At 44.3% G+C, this 27,395-nt stretch overlaps 1 protein-coding gene and 1 pseudogene across 2 annotated transcripts in view; both read left to right on the plus strand.

Moving 5' to 3' along the window:
- Positions 1–1,738: 1,738 nt before the first annotated feature.
- The window catches only part of HAO2 (hydroxyacid oxidase 2), a 38,495-nt gene continuing 12,838 nt past the window's right edge, over positions 1,739–27,395 (plus strand). Inside the window, exons 1-4 of one of the 2 annotated variants that reach the window (XM_066268123.1) lie at positions 1,745–1,867; positions 23,506–23,644; positions 25,294–25,445; positions 27,031–27,314. In XM_066268123.1, the coding sequence (XP_066124220.1) occupies positions 1,855–1,867; positions 23,506–23,644; positions 25,294–25,445; positions 27,031–27,314 (588 nt within the window). In that variant the 5' untranslated portion in view covers positions 1,745–1,854. Of the gene's footprint in view, positions 1,868–23,505; positions 23,645–25,293; positions 25,446–27,030; positions 27,315–27,395 lie in introns of both variants that reach the window. The other variant, XM_066268124.1, reaches the window with a different exon arrangement.
- LOC136328911 (enhancer of rudimentary homolog pseudogene) lies at positions 17,775–18,123 on the plus strand (annotated as a pseudogene).

Consider the following 27,395-nt stretch of genomic DNA (forward strand, 5'->3'; position numbering starts at 1 on the left):
CTCTTCTCCTCTCACAGGTAAGGCTCCACTGGAGCAAAGTTGGCCCGGGCACTGAGGATGGCTCCATGGTCTCTCCCTCAGGTCCTAGAATGGCTCTGGTTTCAACAGAGCAACGCCCCAGATGGGCAGAGTGTCGCCCCCTGGTGGGCATGCCAGGTGGATCCAGCTGGGGCACATGCAGGAGTCTGTCTCTCTGCCTCCCCACTTCTCACTTCAGGAAAAAAAAAAAGATACAAAAAAGTAGTCATGGGCCCTGGCTGGTTAGCTTGATGGTAGAGTGTTGATCCAGTGTGTAGAAGTCCTGGGTTCAATTTCTGGTCAGGGCACACAAGAGAAGCAACCATCTGTTTTGCCATCCCTTCTCCTACCCCATCTGTCTCTCTTTTTCTTCCCCTCCCACAGCCATGGCTTGATTGACCCACAGTGCTGACCTTGATCTGGGCACTGAGGATGATTCTGTGGAGCACTAAAATGGCTTGGTTGAAAGCATAGCCCCAGGTGGGCAGAGCATCAGCTCCAGACAGGGTTTGCTGGGTGGATCCCAGTCGGGGCACATGCAAAAGTCTATCTCCCCTCCTCTCACTTAAAATAAAAATGTTTTAATTAAAAAAGAATTTTTAAAATAGTCATGAAGATGTAAATGATTGGGATGTGTCAGATGGCTACTAGAATATCAGGACATCACCTCATAAGTTATCTCAGAGTCTAATCACTATGTTGTATGCCTGAAACCAATGTACTATGTATTTCAACTGTAATTGAAAAATAAATTTTAAAAACTTTTTAAGATTTTTCACTGGAGGCCATAGACATCTTGTAATGCACTCCCCATAAGGCATCCAGTGATACTGGGCTGCTCAGCCCCTCAAGCCTCATCAATAAAGTTGTTGTTTTATAGCACTTGAAGTGATAAAAAGTATTAATAATGTGAATATTAAAAATTATGTGAATGGTTCTTTCTGCCTCCCTTATTAGTCTCTGTCAGACCAGGAGGTCCCTGCCCCTCAGACCACCCTGGCTGGGTGCCCTCTGCTCACAGCCCACCAACTCCCAATAGGTAATGTTCCTTGCCCATCCCCTCCCCCCAGTCTTTCCTTAACAACTCAGGGGTTGTTTTTTTTTCATTAAGTGAGAAACAAGGAGGCAGGAAGACAGAGAGACAGACTTCTACATGTACCCCAGGACCCACCCATCTGGGGCCACTGCTCCATTGCTTGGCAACTGAGCCATTTCAGTGCCTGAGGTGAGGCCATGCAGCCATCCTCAGTGCCTGGGGCCAACTTGCTCCAACCATTCAAGCCATGGCTGAGGGAGCAGGGAAGAGAGAGAGAGAGAGAGAGAGAGAGAGAGAGAGAGAGAGAGAGAGAGAAAGGGGAGGGGTGGAAAAGCAAATGGTCGCATCTTCTGTGAGCCCTGACCAGAATCAAACCTAGGACTTTCACACACCTGGCCTATGCTCTACCACTGAGCCAACTGGCTGGGGCCCCCAGGGGTTTATTCATTCTTTACTTGAAATCACCCACTCCTTGGACAAATTGGGAAAATACAGGTTTGGAAGCAAAGAAGTACCTACTTTATTTTGAAGTGTCATTCTGTAATGAACTTTCACTTAAATTGGAGGTAACTTTGCAAAGCACAAAAGAAAAGTTCATTCCCCAAATAACCTTGCTCTGGCCTAGTTGCTCATTTACTTCCAAAGCTGAATATTGTTCCCATTAAAAGATTAACTTTTAGCCTTGAACCTCGTCTGTACTCGTGGAGCTGTGGGCACTGACTTACTTTTCCCGGCCACATCCTGCTGTGAGCCAGCTTCAAGTGGCTACCTCTAGACATGACTGCCGTGGGTCCTGGAGAATGCTAAAGTCAGGTTTGTTTGGGGTGTCTTTTGTCCACTTAGAACTGGAGATGGAGGAGAAATGGCAAGTGGGGGAAGAACAGAGACCTGAAATGGCACAAGCCATTGTGGATGCTAAGTGGGAATTTACAAAGGGACAAGAAGGGGTCCTGTTAACAGGGCACCGAGGGGACCAACAAAGGAAAGCTTCACTTCAAAGCTGCTCAGTATGTAGTGAAGGAATCAGTTGGAGGCATTTTATGTAGTTCGGCCAAGTCTTAGAACCACTTGGTAGAATACTGGGTCCAAACATGTTCTGGAAATCTGAAAGGCACAGTCCATGCCCTTGGGGTGTGTTTTATAACTTGACATTGCTTCCTTGTCATCAGCAGGGAAAAACAGTGACATGGCTGGTGCTTCTAAAAAGCAAAGAAGGTAATGTTTCACAAACCACTGGCCAGGGAAATGAGCTTGTTTGTTACAGGTACCAATTCCCTCCAATGTAGAGCATTTGGGGACTGTGATTGGGTCAAGTTGAATCTATAGATCGAACAGGGATCAAGTCATGGTGGTGTTGGTTTTGTCAATGGAAGGTCCAAACTTGTAGAGAATTTTTATAATATTTACTTGAACCAAACAGAGGCTACGTCTAGAAACAAAATCTCAATAGACTGAGGAAAATGCTTCTCAGAATGACACTTTGCAGCTGCTTTTATGCATTTGGAATTAAGGAGGGAAATGTATGGGAGATTACATGAATGTGGGAGAGAGCAAGGTGGGGATCAGATTATAGGTAGGTAACATTATCTGTGCATCCTCTGAAAAAAGGCATTTCAAAGGTGTATTAACTTAGATGCACAAGAACAACAGATAAAGCAAAGATAAACATTTAAAAAATAAATTCTATTAATTGATTTTAGAGAGAAGAGGAGAGAGAAAGAAAAAAAAGAGAGAAACATTGATTTGTTGTTCCACCTTTTTATGCATTCAGTGGTTGATTCTTGCATGTGCCCTGACCAGGGATTGAACCTACAAACCTGGTGTATCAGAAAGATACTCCAAAGATAAACTTTTTACTAAAGAAGTTATATACCTTGGGCATGACTACCCACCATGACCTCCCCACTTAGGAATTCATGATCAGATCACCCTGTGAGGTTACTTTCTATAGAGTCTCTTTTGCACCCTCACTATAACGATCGACCAATGGATCAGTAAAACATAACAGAAAGTACAGAAATAAGATCAAAGGAGAAATGGCATTTTGTGATCTACCTCCTAACAGGAACAAAACTACCGAAGTCTTTACTCTTAATCACTAGGCTACTCCACATTTTCCAAGATCCTTTGATTTGCATAAGATCTCTATGAGATAGACGGTCATATCCTCATTTTATAGATAGCTGGGAGTTGGAGCTTGTCTAGAGTATGTGGAATAGAACATCATCTTTGGGACACCATTGAAGAGACAATGAGAACATCCCCAATTTCCCATGGAACTCTCCCTCAAAAAGGGTTCCTGTTACACTCTATGTAGTGACTCACAGAGAACGTGCTCTTGAAATCTGTCTTCTTTTTTGATTCTTGTTGGGAGCCGATACTGACATCATATAAATTTTTTCCCCTTAATCCAAGGCCTACATATATTAATCAGGGTAGGTTTGGCTGTCCTGTAGTACAGAATAAACCCTGAAATCTCAGTGGGTTAACATATAAATCTTTATTTCTTGCTCATACAAAATCAGCTGATTTCCAGGGCTACTACTTTCCAAAGGTGAGGCAGGGGCCCAAGCTGCCTTTATCTCCAGCTCTGCAGAGGACATGCCTGCCGACTGCTGCAGCAGGAGAAGGGCAACAAGAGGGTCATGTAGCAGTTCTAAAGTTCTTGACCCAGAATTAATACATGTCACGTCCATGCCTAGCCCACTGACCAAAACTAATCACATAATCCTGTCTATCTTTAAGCAACTGGGAACTATCAGGAAGTGGATGATAAGTAGTTAATGCCTCTGCCTTCCTGGCTTATGGAGTGTACTCAGCAAACCTTGCTGGTTAAACTCATGGGGAAATCTGACACAGGTTAAAGTTATACTATCCCAAAATTACCCAAATCACGTGAAGCAACTTTCAACCTCCAGAACCTCAGATGAGAATGCATGTGTTAAGAATGCAAAAGGAGGTCCTGGCCAGTTGGCTCAGTGGTAGAGCATTGGCCCAGTGTGTGGAAGTTCAGGGTTCGATTCCCTGCCAGGGCACACAGGAGAGGCGCACATCTGCCTCTCCTTCCTCTCTGTCTCTCTCTTCCCCTCCCGCAGCCAAGGCTCCATTGGAGCAAAGTTGGCCTGGGCACTGAAAACAGCTCTGTGGCCTCTGCCTCAGGCGCTAGAATGGCTCCGATTGCAGTGTAACAATGCCCCAGAAGGGCCGAACATTATCCCCTGGTTTGCATGCTGGGTGGATCCCGGTCGGGCACATGCAGGAGTCTGTCTCTCTGCCTCCCCGCTTCTCACTTCAGAAAAATAAAAAAATAAAAAGAATTCAAGAGGAAAAATGCAAATGGGTCTATCACTTATTGATGACCTACTCTGTACAAGGCACTGCTCTAGAATCTCTACACAGTCTGACGGGTCAGTCCTCACAAGGGCCCATGGGGCAGGCATTTAATATTCTTCCACAAATCCTTTTACATGGAGCATTGCTGAGCAAGTGGTAGAGCTGCAGTTTGAACCCATGTCTGCCAAGTTACAAGGCTCACAAGAGTTTGTGTTCTTGATTCCCTGGACCTCTCAGCTACTCATGCCTTCTGGACTCAGAAATACAGTCTGGAGCAGTTGCCATTGCGAGAGGGTTAAGGACAAAGGCAAGGACAGGCAGAGCTCCATGCCATAGCTGCCTTCCTGTACCAGCCTGCTCTGCCCTTCTTCATCTCACCTGCCACCTCCCACGACTGCCACTGTTAGAGATAGCTACTCCTGTAAAACCTAAGGTCAGCACTAAAAGAATGGAGTCTGTCTAGAGTTTGTTCTGAACATCTGTGCTGTGTCTGCTGTCTGATTTGCACCTCCATCCTTTCTGAGCAAATGAAGAGGCTGGGACAGTGATCTGCACGCAGGACACCTTTCCCAGTGGCCTAGGTTTTGTGGGAACTGACCAAGCTCATTTTATGCAGCTCTTCCAACCCTACAGAACAGAGACTTGAATGTCTCCCAAGGTACCATTAACACTCCATACTGGCTCAAATATACCCAAAGCATGTCAGAAGGATTACTGGTCAGGCTTTGCCATTCTCATCATGTGAGCTTGGATTCTTCATTTGGGTTCTCTGGGTTTTAATTTTTTCAACTATGAAATGGGCCTTAGGCATGTCCACCCTCTGATCATCCTTTATCTCACTGGGTTACTGTGATCATCAAATGGGACACTATGCAGAAGAGTGCTTTGTAGGTTGATTTAAATGTGTCATTGCTTAAGACCAGCTAAATAATGAAAACTTTAAACTTCCCAACTGAGTTCTGGTTTTGTTGAGGGAACAGAGCAAAGCAACACATTTTTTTTTTTTAATTTTATTTATTTATTTATTTTTTACAGAGACAGAGTGGATCAGAGAGAGGGATAGACAGGGACAGACAGACAGGAATGGAGAGAGATGAGAAGCATCAATCATTAGTTTTTCATTGCGCGTTGCAACACTTAGTTGTTCATTGATTGCTTTCTTGTACGTGCCTTGACCGTGGGCCTTCAGCAGACCGAGTAACCCCTTGCTGGAGCCAGCGACCTTGGGTTCAAGCTGGTGGGCTTTTGCTCAAACCAGATGAGCCTGCACTCAAGCTGGCGACCTCGGGGTCTCGAACCTGGGTCTTCTGCATCCCAGTCCGATGCTCTATCCACTGCGCCACCGCCTGGTCAGGCAAAGCAACACATTTTAAATGCCAAGTCTCTCGTGTTGTATGAAAGGAGAGAAGGTTAAATGCCAAGTCTCTCACAAACCACACTTGGCTTCATGATGCTTAAGAGCCAGGCCATGGGAGTCAGAGCATGTTACTCAGTGTGCAAAGGTGGACCAAGTATTTCAACCTCTCTGAATTTGAGGTTTCTCGTCTATGCAGTACACAGCATAATGTTTGTGTTTGGCGTTATCATGGGGTTAAAACAGTTTGCACAGCACTTGATAAATGGTTGCAATTTTATTGTCATTATTATTATTAAGGAGCCATCCTGCTGTCTCCAGAGGTCTTTGTGTAATCAAATTATTCCACTGCTCAGCAGAATAAGAAAATCGCCAACCTCTTAAAACACCCTGTGGGCACTCAGGGCTGCATCTCCCCGCATGCCCTGCACGGTCTCCATATCCCACAGAAAGCACACAGTTCACAACATGACTGTGTCCCTACTTGGAAGTCTTGTGTTGAGAACTCAGCATACATTTTCCCATTAAAAGAATGTTTTAAAAATAATGGTTGGGGAACAATGCCTCAGATGGGCAGAGCATCGCCCCCCTGGTGGGCATGCCGGGTGGATCTCAGTCAGGTGCATGTGGGAGTCTGTCTGACTGCCTTCCTGCTTCTAAATTCAGAAAAATAATAATAATAATAATAATAATAGTTGAATTCCCAGGTGGCTGAAAATACCGAGAATTCTTAAAAAGACACCGATATAAATCAGATGAGTCATATGAAATCTTCAAAGAAAAATAACTGCTTATCTAGCCTAACTGCATTAGATCAAATGGCAATATTGCAAAAGCAAGTCTGCCTTGAGACGCCTTCCAGTCCCAGGCTGTGTCCTTGCCCCTCTCCTCGTTCAAGGAAAACCATTTGAAACTCAGATTGTAAACACCAGATACCACTGAATGTCCTTTCTGTAAGGTATTATCTTCCTTATCAGTGGTTTGCTAGTGCAATGTTATCATTGTTTACCATGAGGCAAAAAAATCTAAACAGAGTGAATGAACTTAAATGAGCTAAAGTTCTTAGTTCACAAGATATCTTTATTCTTTCCTCTTTGTGGGCAGCTGGGGTAAAGGAGAAAAGAATGGAGATCTAATAAAACAGAAATACAACAAACCAGTAGATAACGTGGATTCTCCCTTTACTATCTGGTGCCTTCAAGTCTCATATGGATCAAACTGAAATATGCCAAAACGTATAGACCTAAGTCTCCCTCCCAAATTTAGGGAAAGCTCTGAACAACCTGGTTGTCGTTCTCTCCAAATATCAGCCTTATACTGGACCTCAAATAAAAATAATGAACTCAGCACTCTACTAACCTTTACGATTGCTATGAGAAGGGGGGGGGGGGGGAAGTACCATAATTATAATTATATTTTCTTCCTATGAAATTCTCTTAAATTCAATGTAACAAGTAATTGATGTAAACCAACTATCTGGCTGTGCACTGTGAAACTGTAACTGGAGACCATCTATCTCTAGAGACTATCAGAAGGCATGATTCTGGGCCTTCCTCTGTAATAATTTACTGCCTCCTTCTCTTCAAATGCAAAAGAGAGAGAGAGAGAGAGAGCTTGAGAGAGAGAGAGACTAATACTTTCTCTCTATTTCACTGGGAAGTAAACCAAAAGAAAATAGCAGGTAGAAGTGTGACAAATGGTGTCAGGTATTCATAACAATGCTGGGTCATTTCTTTATCTCCAAGCAGCTTTCAGATCTTACAATGCACAGTATTCCAGACGGCTCATTCTGAGTCTGAGCCATTTTTCTTGGATTAGACACAACGTTGTTGAGTTTCTTTGCTAGAAATCTGCAGGAGAGCATTTTTGTAAGTGTGTAACACGGGGGGTTGTTGAGACATTGGGAATTGTGTAGACATAAGAAATACCCAAACCTGTAGAGAATTTTGTTTTTGAAAGAGAGACAGAGACAAAGACAGACAGGAAGGGAGAGAGATGAGAAGCATCAACTTGTAGTTGCAGCACTTTAGTTGTTCATTGATTGCTTTCTCATACATGCCTTGACCACGGGGCTCCAGCTGAACCAGTGACCCCTTGCTAAAGCCAAGGACTTTGGGCTTCAAGTCAGCAACCTTTGGGCTCAAGCCAGCGACCATGGTGTCATGTCTGTGATCCCATGCTCAAGCTCATGACCCCTCACTGGTGAGGACCTGGGTCCTCAGCATCCCAAGTCGATGCTCTATCCACTGCACCACCACCTGGTCAGGTTAAACCTGTAGAGAATTTTTATAAGAGTTTATTTGAGCCAAACTGTCTATGTTTGTAGGGAGTAAGATTTCAAAGCTCCGAGAAAATACCAGTTTTGCAGTTTCTTTTATACATGTGAAATTAAGGAGGGATCATAATTACATAGAGGTGGGAGAAAACAAGGCAGAGATGAGATAACAGGACAGTCACACTTACTTGCTCTCTTGGGAGTGGTTACCCCATGGAAGAGGTGACCTGAAAGGCTGCCTCATACATTAAAAGGAAGAATCTGAGCCCTGGCCAGTTGGCTCAGCGGTAGAGCGTCCACCTGGCATGCGGGGGACCCGGGTTCGATTCCCTGCCAGGGCACATAGGAGAAGCGCCCATTTGCTTCTCCACCCCCCCCCCTCCTTCCTCTCTGTCTCTCTCTTCCCCTCCCGCAGCTGAGGCTCCATTGGAACAAAGATGGCCCGGGCGCTGGGGATGGCTCCTTGGCCTCTGCCCCAGGCGCTAGAGTGGCTCTGGTCACAACAGAGCGACGCCCCGGAGGGGCAGAGCATTGCCCCCTGGTGGGCAGAGCGTCGCCCCTGGTGGGCGTGCCGGGTGGATCCCGGTTGGGCGCATGTGGGAGTCTGTCTGACTGTATCTCCCCGTTTCCAGCTTCAGAAAAATACAAAAAAAAAAGGAAAAGGAAGGATCTGCAAGGTAACATTTCAAAGGTGCGTTAACGAGAGGCACAGAAACAATGGACAAGTCTTGCTACGGCAAAGATAAAGCTTTTACTAAAGAAGTTATGTGCTGGGACATGACTACTCATGTTAACCTGCTCTGTTAGAGATTTATGATCAGATCACCCTGTGAGGTTATTTTCCATAGAGACCCTTGAGGCAGAGAGATGACAGAGAGGGGAATGTTAAATTTAAGTAATGATGTTTATGAACAGCCACTCGGTGTTCCATACAGTCCCAGTGCCTGGGGACTCAAAATGGGTCACAGGCTCCGTGATCCTCCAGGAAGACATCATGTGGTGGAGGCAATGATTTATTACAGTGGAAGAGTGCGCAGCAAAGTTAGCAAAGAGAAAAGGCTCATGGGGCAAAATCTGGAAGAAACCAGAGCTCCCATGAGTCCTCTCCCCGTGCAATAACAGGATTCACGTCATTGCTGCAGCCATGAGTGGTGACGACACCTGTGACGTGTCTGCCAGGGAAGTTTGTTTCAGAGACTCAGTGCCCAAAGTGTTTTTGGGGTTGGGGCTGGGCCTGTAGACAGGCTGTAGTCTTACCTGTACCAGAATTCTAAACTCGCTGAGGGAAAGCAGACAGATATTCAGCATAAACCACACTGTTTGTACAAACAGCTGACACACAGTGAGCCAGTCTTATCAGGGGCAGATAGGAACCTCCTGAAATCCAAATTCCCAGAAGTCGGCCAAGGGCCAGCCTTGCAAGCAGGCCATGGCGGGACAGCATTCTCAGGCTGCTGTTAACCCTTTTCTGCACACGGAGGTTGAAATAAGTGATTGCAATGAAGTTCGATAAACTCAATGATTGGTTCACCTGACTAAAGTTACCAAGCCCTTTCAAGCGTTAGGTAGAAAGGAGATAAATTAGACACAGTTGTACTTTGTCAAACTCAACTCAGCCCTTCAATTGCTCCCTGCCCACTCCCTGACAAGGTGTGTTGCTTATAAAAAGCTCTGTGACTGTGCTCCAAATTCTTCCTCTTAACCTCCGTCCAGAACCCACTGTACATCCAAGGGGCTGTTTCCTGTCTGTCACATAGCTACTTTCTGCTTAGCCCCTGATGTAGGTGTTTGGGGCTACTTCTCTCTTTGACTTGACTAGATGCCGATACAGCCGCAGATGTTCTCTGGCCAGTTCTGCCTGTCCCTATACCCCCAAGACTCCCAGCAACCCCCATGTCATCTGCCCTCCTTGGCCACCTTGTCTGTTATAGGAGCTTCCCCATTTGCATTTGAAGCCCTAGTTCCTGAGGCTCATCCTCATCCAGCGCTGATGTCAAGGGCACACGGTTTACAGCCTATGGCTTATTTTAATCCTACTTCCAACTGCTGAGGAGATGCCCAGGGCTCTGAACTACAGGTCTCCCATCCCTTCATGGTGGGGTCCTTGCAGGCAAGGGCTTTACCTGCTGTGACCTCACTACATCCTGCCATCTCTGCCACCACTGTGCCCCGTGCCCTTGCACCTCCAGGAGGGATTCACCCCCAAGCCCTCCTTCTTTCCTCTTTCAGAAGGAACAGACTCCAGATTCACAGGGTTCAGAGTGGGGATGGGAACAAATGGAGATAATATGTTGTTTTCTTGGTCTCAAAATTAGCAACGTGTTCAATAACCCAGCCAAAAATAAAAAAATAAATAAATAAAATAAAATAAACTCAGTTTCCTCCCTGGCATCAGTCACAGGTCTCACCAATTCAGACATCAATTCCTGGGAACTCCCAGGTATCAGTAACAGTTCATCTCCAATTGTCTCATACTGCTGGATCTCCTCCCAAAGGGCACAGAGATGTGAACTAGCCCTCTGACACATTCAGGAAGCACTCAGAGTGACTCAACCAGAAAAAGCCACCAACAAATGAAATTGGTGAGACAGAGGCCAGGCCCTGGAAAGCACTGAATGCAACAATGTGGGCACCTGAGGAGGAAGATAAGATAGCGATGAAGTAGGCAGACGTACCAACCTCCACCTCCCAGAACCAAAGTGGATTACAAACTAATTTTAAGAACTATCATCTGGAAAAACCAACTTTGGACTAAACTAAGAGGACTCTTCAAACAAGGAACACTGAAGAAGCCACACCAAGACTGGTAGGAAAAGCAGAAATGCAGAGAGGGCTGCCCAGCTCCCCGGAGCGAATGGCAGCCAGGAGAGACTTGCGTGGCGGGAAGTGAGTTTAGCAGAGAGGGGAAGGTCCTGAGTCCCAGGAACAAAGCCCTAGCCTGCAGCCCCAGAGCCTAGAAGAGGTGACTGGACAGTATTTAGCTGGAAACAAGACAGGATACTGTTTGTGAGAAAGAGACTGATTTCTCAGACCCAGGATTCTTCTTAAAGTGACCGCACAGAACACCTCTCTAATAACCACTCACCCAGGGCTCCAGGGTACAGGGAGAGAGGAGAGGAATAGAGTAGCAGGAAGAGAGTATAATCTAGGAGGCACAGGAAGAAACATTTTGGGAGACAGCCACCCTAACCCCTGGGACGAGTCACTCCCCAAATCTGAAGTGAATATTTCCCCTGGAAACAGCAGTACCAGCAAAAGAAAGCAGGACACCAGCCAAACAAGCTCTCCTGCGGCACTCAGAGCAGAGTCACTTAGATTCTAAGCCTTAGAAGGAAGGAGCTTTACAGTAGTGAGTGTTAGGGTCTGAGCTCTAGCACCCTCACACACACACACACACACACACACACACACGGCTGAGGGCTCGCCAGAGGGAGGGCGGCAGTGGGACAGGGAAGCGTAGTTCTGTTGGCAAGGGCAGAAGCCAACTGGCCACCACTGGGCCCAGGTGTGAGCTCAGTCTTGCCCAGCTGGGGAGGAGGGGTGTGCAAAAGTGGTCAAGCCCAGCTGTGGGCCGCCTGCAATCCACCCTGTGGGGGGAAGGGCGGGAACCCTGGAAGCGGTTAAGACCGGCCCTTGAGCAAGGGTACAGGAGCACAGCCCCGCCCCGCCCACGGAACCAAGGCTTGTGGTCTGACTAGAGAGCTGGCTCTTCCTGTGGGGGGAAAGCCAAAAACCGAGAACAGGCAGAGTCCCGCTACTGAGCATGGGCACACAGTCCCGCCTGGCCTGTGGAGCCAAGGCTTGCAGCAGTCCCACGAGCAGGCTCCTCCTGCAAGGGCAGGGCGAAAGCCCGGAAACAGGCAGAGACCTGCAGCTGAGCAAAGGTGCTCGCCACTGCCCTCAGGGCTGAGCATAACGCCACCCACAGGGCCGGGGCAAAGGCCAAGGCCACCAAGGCTTGTACACCCAAGCATGTGATCACAGCCACTCCCGTGAAGGAGAGGCGGAAACCATAGCAACAGCCCCAGTGGGCAGGCACCAGCAACGCCCATTCCCAAATGCCCTAGGCAACAACAGCAGAGGGGGTGTAGGGCCTGCAGACAGATCATACCTAGGGAACAGAGGCCACACCCAGTGGACTCCAGTGGCCAAAACCTTCTTTTACCCAGAGAAAATTCGAAGGCAGAGAATTGCAACACAAAGGAATCAAAAGAAATCCCCAGAAAAGGATTTGAATGAATTAGATATAACCAAATTACCAGATACAGAGTTTAAAATAATGATTGCTAGGATGATCAAAGATATTAGAACAACAATAGATGGTCATTATGAACACCTAAATAAAGAGATAGCAAATATAAAAAAGGACATTGAAATAATAAAAAAGAATCAGTCAGAAATGACAAATACAATATCAGAAAACAAGAACACAATGGAAGGAATTAAAAGCAGGATGGATGAAGCTGAGAATCGAATCAGCGAGTTAGAGGACAAGATAAATAAAGGCATGGAAGCAGAGCAGAAAAAATAAAAGAGACTCAAAAAGTCTGAGGAAACTCTAAGAGAGCTCTGTGACAACATGAAGAGAAAAAACATCTGCATCATAGGGGTTCCTGAAGAAGAAGAGAAAGAACAAGGAATAGAGAGTTTGTTCAAGCATATCATAACTGAAAACTTCCCTCAGTTAAGGCAGGAAAACATCTCATATGTTCAAGAAGCACAGAGAACTTCATTAAAAAGAAACCTAAAGAAATCAACACCAAGACACATCATAATTAAAATACCAAAGCTAAGTGATAAAAAGAAAATATTAAAAGCTGCTAGAGAAAAAAAGACTATCACCTACAAAGGATTCCCCATAAGGATGACTTCCGACTTCTCAACAGAAACACTTGAGGCCAGAAGGGAATGGCAAGAAATATTCAAAGTGCCTGACCTGTGGTGGCGCAGTGGATAAAGCGTCGACCTGGAAATGCTGAGGTTGCCAGTTCAAAACCCTGGGTTTGCCTGGTTAAGGCACATATGGAAGTTGATGCTTCCAGTGCCTCCCTCCTTCTCTCTCTCTGTCTCTCTCTTATCTCTGTCTCTTTCTCTCCCTCTCCCTCTCCTCTCTAAAAATGAATAAATAAATAAATAAATAAATAAATAAATAAATAAAATTTTTTTTAAAAAGAAATATTCAAAGTAATGCAGAACAAGAGCCTACAACCAAGACTACTTTATCCAGCAAGGCTATCATTTAAAATTGAAGGAGAAATAAAAAGCTTTCCAGACAAAAAACAAACTCAAGGAATTCACTACAACCAAACCAAGGCTGCAAGAAATACTAAGGGGCCTGTTGTAAACAGATCAAAGGAGAAAAATAATATAGCAAAGAGGAATACAGTTTTAAAGAATAAAATGGCAATAAACAATTATATATCAATAATAACCTTAAATGTAAATGGATTAAATGATCTGATCAAAAGACATAGGGTAGCTGATAAAAAAAACAGAACCCATACATATGCTGTCTACAAGAGACACACCTTAAAACAAAAGATGCATATAGACTGAAGATAAAAGGATGGAAAAAAAATATTTCACGCAAATGGAAATGAAAAAAAAGCTGGGGTAGCTATACTTATATCAGACAAAATGGACTTTAAAACAAAGACTATAGTAAGAGATAAAGAAGGTCACTACATAATGATAAAGGGAGCAATCCAACAGGAAGATATAACCGTTATAAATATCTACACACCTTATATAGGAGCACCTAAATATATAAAGCAGACTTTGATGGATTTAAAGGGTGAGATCAACTGCAATACTATAATAGTAGGAGATTTCAATACCCCACTAACATCACTAGATAAACCCTCAAGAAAGAAAATTAACAAAGAAACAGCAGACTTAAAGGACATATTAGATCAATTCGATTTAATAGATATCTTCAGAACCTTTCACCCTAAAGCAGCAGAATATACATTTTTTTCAAGTGCTTATGGTACATTCTCTAGGATAGACCCCATGTTAGGGCACAAAAGCGATCTCAACAAATTTAAGAAGATTGAAATCATATTGAGCACTTTCTCTGATCACAATGGCATGAAAGTAGAAATCAACCACAACAGAAAAACTGAAAAATACTCAAACACTTGGAAACTAAATAGCATGTTATTAAATAACAAATGGGTAAAAAAATGAGATCAAAGAAGAAATTTAAAAATTCTTATAAACGAACCATAATGAGCATACATCAACTCAAAATTTATGGGACACAGCAAAAGCAGTCCTGAGAGGGAAGTTCATAGCATTACAGGCATACCTCAAGAAGCTAGAAAAAGCTCAAATAAACAACTTGACCCTACATCTAAAAGAACTAGAAAAAGAACAGCAAGTAAACCCCAGAGCTAGTAGAAGGAAGGAAATAATAAAGATCAGAGCAGAAATAAATGACATACAGGCTAAAGAAATAATACAGAGGATCAATGAAACCAGGAGCTAGTTCTTTGAAAAGGTAAACAAGATCGATGAACCTTTAACCAGGCTCACCAAGAAAATAAGAGAGAGGACTCAAATAAATAAAATTAGAAACAAGAGTGGAGAAATAACAACTGACACAACAGAAATACAAAATATTGTAAGAAAATACTATGAAGAACTGTATGCCAAAAAACTAGACAACCTAGATGAAATGGACAAATTCCTTGAAACATATAATCTTCCAAAAATTAATCTGGAAGAATCAGAAACCTAAACAGACCAATTACCACAAATGAGATTGAAACAGTTATCAAAAAACTCCCAACAAAGAAAAGTCCTGGGCCTGATGGCTTCACAAGTGAATTCTACCAAATATTCAAAGAAGAACTAACTCCTATCTTTCTCAAGCTATTTCAAATAATTCAAGAGGAAGGAAGACTTTCAAGATCCTTTTATGAGGCGAGCATAATTCTGACTCCAAAACCAGGCAATGACAACACAAAGAAAGAAAATTATAGGCCAATACCCCTGATGAATTTAGATGCTAAAATCCTCAACAAAATATTAGCAAACCGGATCCAGCAATATATGAAAAAAATCATACACCGTGATTAAGTGGGATTTATTCTGGAGAAGCAAGGCTGGTACAATATTTGCAAATCAATCAATGTGATTCATCACATAAACAAAAGGAAGGAGAAAAACCACATGATAATTTCAATAAATGCAGAAAAAGCATTTGATAAAATCTAGCACCCACTCATGATCAAAACTCTCAGCAAAGTGGGAATACAGGGAACATACCTCAACATGATAAAGGCCATCTATGACAAACCCACAGCCAACATCATACTCAATGGGCAAAAATTAAAAGCAATCCCCTTAAGATCAGGAACAAGGCAGGGGTGCCACCTTTCACCACTCTTATTCAACATAGTTCTGGAAGTCTGGGCCACAGCAATCAGGCAAGGAGAAGAAACAAAAGGCATCCAAATTGGAAAAAAAGAAATAAAACTATCATTATTTGCAGATGATATGATATTATATAGAGAAAACCCTAAAGTCGCAGTCAAAAAACTACTAGACCTGATAAATGAATTCGGCAAGGTGGCAGGATATAAAATTAATACTCAGAAATCAGAGGCATTTTTATACACTAACAATAAACAGTCAGAAAGAGAAATTAAGAAATCAATCCCCTTTACCACTGCAACCAAAAAAATTAAGTACCTAGAAATAAATTTAACCAGGGAGATTAAAGACTTGTACTTGGAAAATTATAAAACATTGATAAAAGAACTCAGGGAAGATACAAACAAGTGGAAGCATATACCATGCTCATGGTTAGGAAGAATAAACATCATTAAAATGTCTATATTACCCAAAGCAATTTATAAATTCAATGCAATACCAATTAAAATACCAATGACTTACTTCAAAGATATAGAACACATATTCCAAAAATTTATATGGAACCAAAAGAGAACACGAATAGCCTCAGCAATCTTGAAAAAGAAGAATAAAGTGGGAGGTATCATACTTCCGGATATCAAGTTATACTATAAGGCTATTGTACTCAAAACAGCCTGGTACTGGCATAAGAACAGGCATATAGATCAATGGAACAGAACTGAGATCCCAGAAATAAACCCACACTTTTATGGATACTGATATTTGACAAAGGAGGTAAGAGCATACATTGGAGTAAAGATAGCCTCTTCAACAAATGGTGTTGGGAAATTGGACAGCTACCTGCAAAAAAATGAAACTAGATCACCAACTTACACCATTCACAAAAATAAACTCAAAATGGATAAAAGAGTTAAATGTAAGCCGTAAAACCATAAGCATCTTAGAAGAAAACATAGGCAATAAGCTCTCTGACATCTTTCGCAGCAATATATTTGCCGATTTATCTCCACGGGCAAGTGAAATAAAAGACAGGATAAACAAATGGGACTATATCAAACTAAAAAGCTTCTGCACAGCTAAAGACAATAAGAACAGAATAAAAAGATAAACTACACAATGGGAGAATATATTTGACAATGCATCTGATAAGGGGTTAATAACCAAAATTTATAAAGAACTTGTAAAACTTAATACCAGAAAGACAAACAATCCAATCCAAAAATGGGCAAAAGAAATGAATAGACACTTCTCCAAAGAGGACATACAGATGGCCAATAGGCATATGAAAAAATGCTCAACATCACTAATCATTAGAGAAATGCAAATTAAAACCACAATGAGATATCACCTCACACCAGTCAGAATGGCACTCATCAACAAAACAACACAGAATAAGTGCTGGCTAGGATGTGGAGAAAAGGGAACCCTCCTGCACTGCTGGTGGGAATGCAGACTGGTGCAGCCACTGTGGAAAACAATATGGAGATTCCTCAAGAAATTAAAAATCAAACTGCCGCCTGACCAGGCGGTGGCGCAGTGGATAGAGAGTCGGGCTGGGATGCGGAGGACCCAGGTTCGAGACTCCGAGGTCGCCAGCTTGAGCGTGGGCTCATCTGGTTAGAGCAAAAAGCCCACCAGCTTGAACCCAAGGTCACTGGCTCCAGCAAGGGGTAACTTGGTCTGCTGAAGGCCCGCGGTCAAGGCACATATGAGAAAGCAATCAATGAACAACTAAGGTGTCGCAATGTGCAATGAAAAACTAATGATTGATGCTTCTCATCTCTCTCCGTTACTGTCTGTCCCTGTCTATCTCTCTCTCTGATTCACTCTCTGTCTCTATAAAAAAAAAAAATCAAAGTGCCTTTTGACCCAGCTATACCACTTTTAGGAATATACCCCAAGAACACCATAGCACTGTTTCAAAAGAAGAAATGCACCCCCATGTTTATGACAGCATTGTTCACAATAGCAAAGATCTGGAAACAGCCCAAGTGTCCGTCAGTGGACTAGCAGATTAAAAAGCTTTGGTAAATATATACTATGGAATACTACTCAGCCATAAGAAATTATGATATCGGATCATTTACAACAACATGGATGGACCTTGATAACATTATACAGAGCGAAATAAGTAAATCAGAAAAAACTAAGAACTACATGATTCCATACATAGGTGGGACATAAACATGAGACTCAGAGACATGGACAAGAGTGTGTGGGTTACAGGGTGGGAGGGAGGAGAGGGAGGGGGTTGAGAGGAGGGGAGCGGCACAAAGAAAACCACTTAGATGGTGACGGAAGACAATTGGACTTTGGGTGATGGGAATGCAGCATAATCAAATGTCAAAATAACCTAAAGCTGGGCTGCGTGTGGCTAAGCTCATGTGTGGCAGCACTGTTGGCGGCGGCTGCAGCGAAAGAGTTTGGTGCGATGTCTCACACCATTTTGCTGGTACAGCCTACCAAGAGGCCAGAAGGCAGAACTTACGCCGATTATGAATCAGTGAATGAATGCATGGAAGGCATTTGTAAAATGTATGAAGAACATCTGAAGAGAATGAATCCCAACAGCCCCTCTATCACATATGATATCAGCCAGTTGTTTGATTTTATTGATGATCTGGCAGACCTCAGCTGTCTTGTTTAATCCAGCCTTATAATAAAGACTGGATTAAAGAGAAGATCTACGTGCTCCTCCGTCGGCAGGCCCAACAGGCCGGGAAATAGTTGTGTTGGAAGCATTAGGGGTTTAGGGATGGGCTTGGAACACAGATATGTACAGCAATCTGTAGTGGAAGTTTTGTATTATAGATATCCTGTATGCATTTGATTCATTCTAGCCAGGATTGAATGTACTAGATGAAATGTGAGGATCTTGTTCAATCTGAAGCTCCCATTGCCTCCCTCCCCCACCACCTTTTTTTTTTCTACTTAAACATTGTTATGATTTAGAAGGAAATTTTTGTCAGTTAATGTTGGTTCCAATCTTTTTAAAACTGCACGTATCTGCTTTATAACATTCACTGTACTAACCCTTCTTCAAGAGGGGTGGGTGGTGGCGTAATTTTAACAAGTAAATTTGACTCCAAGGAACTGCTGAGCTAAATCCAGTCCATTGGTGGCACAGTTTTAGTTATGTCCTAAGATAAAGTCAGTGAGAAACAAATAAATGTTATTTAGTTATAAAAAAAATAATAATAACCTAAAGCTGTTTTCTCTGAACATATATACCCTGATTTATCAATCTCACCCCATCAAAATTAATTAAAAAAAAAAAAATTTGTGGCCCTGGCCGTTTGGCTCAGCGGTAGAGCGTCGGCCTAGCGTGCGGAGGACCCGGGTTTGATTCCCGGCCAGGGCACACAGGAGAAGCGCCCATTTGCTTCTCCACCCCTCCGCCACGCTTTCCTCTCTGTCTCTCTCTTCCCCTCCTGCAGCCAAGGCTCCATTGGAGCAAAGATGGCCCGGGCGCTGGGGATGGCTCTGTGGCCTCTGCCTCAGGTGCTAGAGTGGCTCTGGTCGCAACATGGCGATGCCCAGGATGGGCAGAGCATCGCCCCCTGGTGGGCAGAGCATCGCCCCTGGTGGGCGTGCCGGGTGGATCCCGGTCGGGCGCATGCGGGAGTCTGTCTGACTGTCTCTCCCTGTTTCCAGCTTCAGAAAAATGAAAAAAAAAGAAAAAAGAATTTGTCTCACGGCTAATTCAGACAGTTAGAAGAATAGTGAATAGCATGAGGATGCTAATTCTGCTTCGCAAGCCACATCCTGCAAAAAGGACCCCAAGAAAATTGGTGATTTGGCTCCTCTGATTTTGCCAATTGGATTTTAAAAAATAGGTCAGGAACACCCTGAAATGGAACTAACAATACAAGGGCATAAATTTAAAGGACTTTAAGATACTGGAGCTGATATATCTGTTATTGCTAAACTACATTGGCCTCCTTCCTGGCCCACTCATGCAGCAGGCACAGAATTACATGTATAGGGCAGAGTAAATCCCCTCGACAAAGTTCTAGTTTTTTACACTGGAAAGATTAAGAAGGTCATTCTGAATTTTTTTAAACCTTATGTGCTCCCTGGATGGCCAGATAATTTGTGGGGTAGAGATGTTTTGAAAAATCCAGGAGCGTTGCTTGTCAATTCTAAGTTGTTAGTCAGTACTTAGAGGCTTGATAGGTGATTTTTGCCCACTAAGGGACTAGGGAAAGAACAGCGAGGAATTCTCACCCCCATAGAAGTGGCACACAATACCAGAAGGTGTGGCTTAGGATATCAAAATTTAGCATAGGGGCCTTGGTAGCTCCTCCTACCCCAATAATGCATTGTGCAGACCCAATTACTTGGAAATCAGATAATCCTGTATGGGTAAACCAATGGCCCCTTTCTCAGGAGAAACTTAGAGCAGCTGCTCAATTGGCACAAGAGCAGATACAGCTTGGGCACATTGAACCATCTAACAGCCCATGGAATACACTTCCATATTTTGATCTTGTCGCCTCCTTGATTATCAAAGGGCAAAGGCGACCCTTACAGCTTATAGGTTTTGAGCCTCAAAATTATTGTTGTTCCTTTTTTCAAAGGATCAACAACAATGGCTCTGGGAAACTTCCACTAAATGGCAAATCGCTTTTGCAAATCAATGGACAACTTTATACTGAAACAGTCAACTTAAAATCAGCTCAAAGACTAGAATTATATGCCATTATCATGGCTTTTCAGCACTTGCCATATTCCTCCTTTAATCTATATACAGACAGCAAATATTTACTTATGGTTATTTCCACTATAAAGACGGCTGTCTTAGGGACAACTGCTGATGAACTATTTCAGCAGTTCCTCCTTCTTCAAGGAGTTCTATGTCAACATAGAGCTCCATGTTTTATTTTTTTTTTTCTTCATTTTTCATTTTTCTGAAGCTGGAAACAGGGAGAGACAGTCAGACAGACTCCCGCATGCACCCGACCGGGATCCACCCGGCACGCCCACCATGGGGCGACGCTCTTGCCCACCAGGGGGCGATGCTCTGCCCATCCTGGGCGTCGCCATGTTGCGACCAGAGCCACTCTAGCGCCTGGGGCAGAGGCCAAGGAGCCATCCCCAGCGCCCGGGCCATCTTTGCTCCAATGGAGCCTTGGCTGTGGGAGGGGAAGAGAGAGACAGAGAGGAAGGTGCGGCGGAGGGGTGGAGAAGCAAATGGGTGCTTCTCCTGTGTGCCCTGGCCGGGAATCGAACCCGGGTCCTCCGCACGCTAGGCCAACGCTCTACCGCTGAGCCAACCGGCCAGGGCCGAGCTCCATGTTTTATAGGACATAGTCGAGCTCACTCCATGCTCCCTGGAGCTTTAGCACAAGGGAATGCCCTTGTTGATCAAGCTACCCAAAAGAAAATTATTTGGAGCAACCATGACAGATCGAGCAATTCAGTCTCATACTATTCATCCCCAGAACGCTGCAGCCCTGTGTAAACAGTTTCAACTTTCTTGGGAAGCAGCACGGCAGATTGGGAAATCCTGTCCAAGGTGTCCTATTCTATAATCTGTCCCTTCACTTGGAGTTAACCCTCAAGGACTCCTACCAGAACAACTTTGAGAGATGGATGTTACTCATACACCTTCATTTGGCAAACATTCCTATGTCCACGTTACAATGGATACTTATTCTGGATTTATAGTAACCTCTGCCAGAACAGGAGAGGCTGCTAAGCATGTTATAGCTCATTGTCTGTATGCATTTTTCTATTATTAGAGTTCCTAAACTGGTTAAAACTGACAATGCTCCTGCATATGTAGCAAAAGCATTTACTGTATTTTGTCAAACCTTTCGAATTATGGGTATTTCTTACAATCTTTAAAGTCAAGGTATTATTAAAGTGTATATATTTATTTTACACTTTACAGCAAATATTTTAAGGTCAATTTAAAAAAATTTTAAAGGGGGGAATCATATCCTGGAACTCCTATGGGTCTACCATATCATGCTTTTTACTTAAAATTTTTTAAATTTCTTTTGAATGCTGATGAACAAGAAATGCCAAATCTTTTTCTCCTGCAAACTTCTACCTTCTTTTATTAGATCCAGCTAATAACACTGTTTTGTCTTTTTCCAAATAGCTCCAGCTATATGGAAAAGGTTTATAGGTGAATGGGGATCTTCAAACCCCTCAGCGAGATCTTCTGAGCATGGCTTTTAAGGCACCAAGAGGCAGAAAAAGCCCAATAGAGATCAGGTGAACTACCAGCTTTTAGGATACGCTCTTAAAGGCTCCAATGCCCCAAAGGGGTCTCATAGGATTCCATCTGGGTCCTGCTTCAATAGTGAAAAGGAAGGTCATTGAACTAAAGCCTGCCAAGCTTACATGCCTTTGCTGTGAGGAAAAAGGGACACTGGAAGGTAGGCTTCCCCCTCGCTCCTCTAAAGGGAGGGTTCAGTCTCTTCCAGCCCTGCTCCAGCCACCTATGACCTAACCTTGCCCAGAATGCTGGGGTTTGCCACTGAAGGCTGAAGGTGCCCAGGGCCGTCAGCTCCATCTACGACACTGTGGACGAGTCTAAGGTATTTCTTTCAAGAAGTAGGTAAACTGATCTCATTTGCACAAGGGCCACTTAACTATGTCTTGCCTGAATAGTCAGGTTTTTTATTCTTCCCTTGAAGATCTCTGTTGTGGGTGTTGATAGTCCTATTTTCTGCTGCTTTGTTTAATATATAGTGTTTCCTTTATTCCTCCTACCTCAGTGCCCCACACATATTTCAGGCTGGGACCTACTCCTAATTTAGAGCTCTTTCCCCCTTTTGCCAACTTCTATTATGAATTTACCTTTGCCACCTAGCTTGTGTACCCCAAGGTTCTCTTTACTACGCCACAGTTGCAGAGCTCCAGGGAAAAGCACTCTGGTCTCATCTCTCCAGGCAGAGGAGAACAGAAGCTCTATATCCACACACGCTGCAGATGGCTTTTCCAGTCTACTTGAATCAGTACCAGCTAGAAGCAGCGGTGATTGGGACTTGGACTTGAGCTGCAAAATATAGAATTGTGACAACAATTACTTTTCCTGGACTCCTGCTCCTTGTGACAGCTCCTAATGGACTGAACTGGGGTTGGGTTGCATTTTCAGGGATTTGGAATGCTGTTGGTGCCAACTTGGACTTGGGGAACATGTTAAGGACACTACTCTTTTATGAATTGTTGTTGTATTGGCCAAGAGTTTGCTTAAAGGCTTTAATCACTGTAAAAAAAAAATAGAAGACTGGATAAAGAAGATGTGGCACATATACACTAGGGTATACTACTCAGCCATAAGAAATGATGACATCGGATCATTTACAACAAAATGGTGGGATCTTGATAACATTATACGGAGTGAAATAAGTAAATCTGAAAAAACAAGAACTGCATGATTCCATACATTGGTGGGACATAAAAACGAGACTAAGAGACATGGACAAGAGTGAGGTGGTTATGGGGAGGGGGGAGGAAAGGGGGAGGGGGAGGGGCACAAAGAAAACTAGATAGAAGGTGACGGAGGACAATCTGACTTTGGGTGATGGGTATGCAACAGAATTGAATGACAAGATAACCTGGACATGTTTTCTTTGAATATATGTACCCTGATTTATTGATGTCATCCCATTAAAATTAATAAAAATTTATTTATAAAAAAAAAAAAAGAATGTGGGCGCCTAATGACAAGAGGCGTGATCAGATTTGCATCTTAGAAAATTCCTGGACAGCTAGATGAAGATGAGTTGTACAGTGAAGGCTAAGGGAAAAAGATAAAAATAAATTTTTAAATAATCTTGTAAGAGGTGATGGGGCCTCAACTAGGTGTGAGGCAGTGGGCTCAGAGATGAGGGGAGAGACATGAGGGAGATTTAGGAGACCAAACAACCAACAGCTGGGATGGGGGCGGGGAGAATTGGGGCATAGTGTGCATGACTCCTCACCCTGCCTGCTGGCCGGTGGGCACCTTTGACAGTACCTCTGCTGTGATAAAGAACACAGGAGGTTAATGATGAATCCGAACAGCTTCGTGCTGCAGCCCCTCCACCTGCTCCTCTCCCAACGAAGTATTCTTCCTGGGTTTGATTGTTGATTTTGGTTTGTCCTTTGAAGGTCCAGAAATGTCCCTGGTGTGTCTGACAGACTTTGAGGCTCATGCACGGGAGCGTCTGTCCAAGTCAACGTGGGATTATATTGAAGGAGGAGCTGGTGAAGCCTTCACCAGAGATGACAACATTGCAGCATTTAAAAAGTTTGGTCTTCTGTATCCTTCCTATTGCTAAAGTCAGGCGCACTGGCTCAGAGCTCCTTGGAAGGGAGCAGTCCTCGTTTCTGCCTGCACAGACCAAAGAGGACTGTCCTGATCAAGGCTTTGTGTTGTCATTTTGCGTTTGGGTTTTTTGGGGTTGGCTGGGGAGAGTATGGCTGGAGAAGGGGTTCACCTGAGTGCTTCCACAGAACTAGCACACACGAGTCACCCTCCCTCTGCCTTCAGTAACTTGGCCACCTAAGAAGATAGGACAAGATCCAAAGGTCACCAGCCACCAGCATAGGGAGGAGAAGCCTGCTGGGTGGGCCTAAATTTCCTGAGTTCTTAAACTTCAGGCTTAGAGAACAGAATGTGTGAAAGGAGCAAGGACTCAGGGAGGGAGGAAATATGGACACCTAAGGAGTCCCAGCTGTGAAGAAGATTGACTCAAGGCAGAGGGCTGGACCAGAGGGGGGGGGGGGCAGACCAGGAAGCAGCAGCCCACAGGCCAAGTCCTGCCCACCACCATTTTTTAGATGAGCAAGCCAAGTTTCCCCCCCCCCCCGCCCCACCTAAAACAGTTGAAGTGACTCAAAAGAAGAAGAATTTGTGATACACAAAAATTACATGCAATTCAAATTTTGGTGTCTAGGAGGTAAGTTCCATGGGAACACAGCTATGCTGGGTCACTTACCTATTGTCTTCACTTACCTATTGTCTATGGCTGCTTTTACATCACAACAGCAGAGCTGAGTAACTGTGACAAAGACAGTGGTCCACAGAGCCCTGGAGAGAGTTCCCTGAGGTCTGGGATAGAGAGGTCAGGAAACACCTGCAAAACGGGATCCAAAGTGAACACGCTGTTCTGTTTCCATACCTGCTCAGCTCTATGCTCAGTCCTTTAACTGCTTTGTTTTGTTTTGACTGTTAGGAAATTTGGATTATTACTCCCATTTAGGGATAAAGTTACTGAAGCTATCTGATCAAGTTTGCACAATCAGAATTTCCAGAAAAATCTGTCTCAGCTAGTATATAGGAATAACAATGTTTTATGAAAGACAAGCATTTTTGGACCCTGAGGTCCAAAATGTATTTATTGGCCTTAAAGTGTTTTGTATACTTGTCATTTCCCTACCTTATTCTAAAGCAAGATCTAAGTCAAATTTTTAAATGAATTTGCCTCTAGCAAAAAGAATACTGTGATCATTCCTGGGCTTGCCCCTATCAGTGACCTTTCTACTGTAGAGCTGGGTCCTAACCTGAGAGGGCTTCTCATTCCTTCCCCTTCTAGTCCTCATTCTGATGAGTCAGCCAGAGTTTCCAGGTGCCAATAGCGTGGTCCAGGCGGCTCAGCACAGAGACACAGACCGCTGAGGGAGCAAGGCAGCGACTGGGGGGCCCCCACATGCACTGGGAATGCAGAGAAGGCTGGTTCATGTGGAACAGGGGTTGGGAGAGGCTTCCTGAATGGCAGGACCTCCAGTTGGTCTATGCTGTCTATTCAGTTCTCAGCCAATGGAACCCCGCCCCAGGTTTCTGGAGACCCATTGGGTCTCAGCCTGTACCAGGGGTCCGTAGGTCCAGCACCAGGCAGGGTCTCCATGCTAAAGAGCAATCCCACCAATAGGAAACCTCTTTATTGTCTAGCACAGAATCCGCCTCCGTCCCCGGTATCTGAAAGATGTGTCGCAGGTGGACACCAGGACCACAATCCAAGGAGAGGAGATCAGTGCCCCCATTGGCATCTCACCTACGGGTTTCCACTGCCTCGCCTGGCCCGATGGAGAGATGAGCACGGCCAGAGGTGCGAGCCAGCCCGGGCTCCCCCCCCAGCACCCCGTGGTGCCCACGGGTCCTGCCGGCTGGGGCCTGCCCCACGGCTTCTCTAGAGAAGGGGCAAGGACAGAAAATGGTCCTAATTAAAGGGGGGGGAACAGTTCACCTAAGATTGAGAAAATACCCATTTTCCATAATAAAGAGTGGTTAGGGTGGGAAAGAGGCTACCCACTCAGCCATGGCAGAAGAGGGGTGCTGGCCCCCGACTCACACTGTCTGTGGAGAAAGGATGTTCCATGTGGCCCCAGGGGGAGTGGGGAGCTCTCTGACCCCTCCTGGGCTGAACAGATGGTAAGTCTGAGTGTAGGATGAGAAGAGTCGTCACCTCAGGTCCCACCACAGGCCCTGACAGGTGTTTTGTCCAAATGTTCCATCTTCCTCTTGCTCAGCTGGCTTTGTGATCTCATTTGACAGTTTCTTTTGGGGTGTGCCTCCTTCCTAGTTGCCCTCTTCCTCTACCCTGACCCCCACCCCATGAAAAATAATAAAGAGAAGGAAAGGGAAAGGGAAAAGCAAGGCTAAAGATATTCTTGTGACTCCTTTGTAATCTTCACTCGAGCACTAATCCATTGCTGCCAGTTTCCTTGGGGTCTTTTCCTTGGGGGCTCCATGCTATAGGAGTCAATGAATCCAGGGGTTCCAGAGCTAAAGTGACATCCACCTGGGTTGGGAACCACGTCCAGCTAGGCGGAAATGTGGACATCCTATATGAATGTGACCACTTCACTAAATCTTCATGGTTGAATGTGCTGTGTTGTTTTTGATTTGGAGCTAAAGAATGGGGCATCACCTGTTGACAACTGTGGAACTAAAAATATTAATTTTTGATCAGGCCAAACACTTTGCCCATGGGTTATAGAATGATTGTGACATAACCAGTTGGAAAACCCCTCTGAAAATACACAAAGTAGGAAATGAGAAATGCAGTGTAGCAGCAATGTCACCATCATTGTGACCACCATCAACATCACTGTCACTAGCATTTGTGCAGGATATCACTTTGTAATTCACAAAATTTTTCCGTATCTAGTATCTCACTTAATCTCCTGACAACCCTGTAGCAGTGGTATTATTATTTCCCCACTTTAAAGATCAGGAAAGTAAGATTTAAGACCACACAGCTAGGTATATGGTAGAAATAACATCCTTCTCACTTTAGACCTCATGCTTTGTCCACTACAAACCTCAGCCTTCTCCACTGGAATTACATTTCCTCAACCTCTGCCTGCTTTAATTCTCTTTTGATTCACTGACAAGTTCATGAGAAGCCCATTTTCCTACCTTAAAGCTTCAATATGCCCAACACAGGCTGGGGCACTAAATAACCTCTCTAGCTGGAACTACTTTAACATGGAGTCCAGGGCTTAGAAGACAGGTTACACAGAGGGGGGCGCAGACAGCTGTAGGCTTCCCAGTCTGATCAGATTCTTCTCTCCCTGCCCCACAGGGAGTCAAGCTATGTGTTCACTCCTAGGGCAGGGTGGCCAAAGGCAGTGCAGACTCCTGGGGTCCTCACCCAGTCCCCAACCTGAGTTGCGTCACTTGCTTTGCAGCTGCCCAAGCTGCCCATGTGTGCTACATCACCAGCACATATTCCAGCTGTACTCTTGAAGACATTGTGGCTACTGCCCCCAGAGGCTTCCGGTGGTTCCAACTCTACGTGCAGTCAGATCGGCAGCTAAACCAAAAGCTGATTCAGAGGGCAGAATCGCTGGGTTTCAGAGCTCTGGTAGTCACCGTGGATGTGCCCAAAGTTGGCAAAAGGCGACACGATGTTCGAAACCAGATGAACTTCAAGACGAATTTATTGCTGAAGGATCTTCAATCACCGAAGGAGGTAGGAAAGATACCAGATCAAGCATTACAGAAGGCGAATTTCCTTCTCTGGTTCCTTCCTTCTTTCTTTCCGCAAGAGTTT

The sequence above is a fragment of the Saccopteryx bilineata genome, chromosome 3, assembly GCF_036850765.1.
Source record: "Saccopteryx bilineata isolate mSacBil1 chromosome 3, mSacBil1_pri_phased_curated, whole genome shotgun sequence".
In the NCBI taxonomy this organism is placed as follows: domain Eukaryota; kingdom Metazoa; phylum Chordata; class Mammalia; order Chiroptera; family Emballonuridae; genus Saccopteryx; species Saccopteryx bilineata.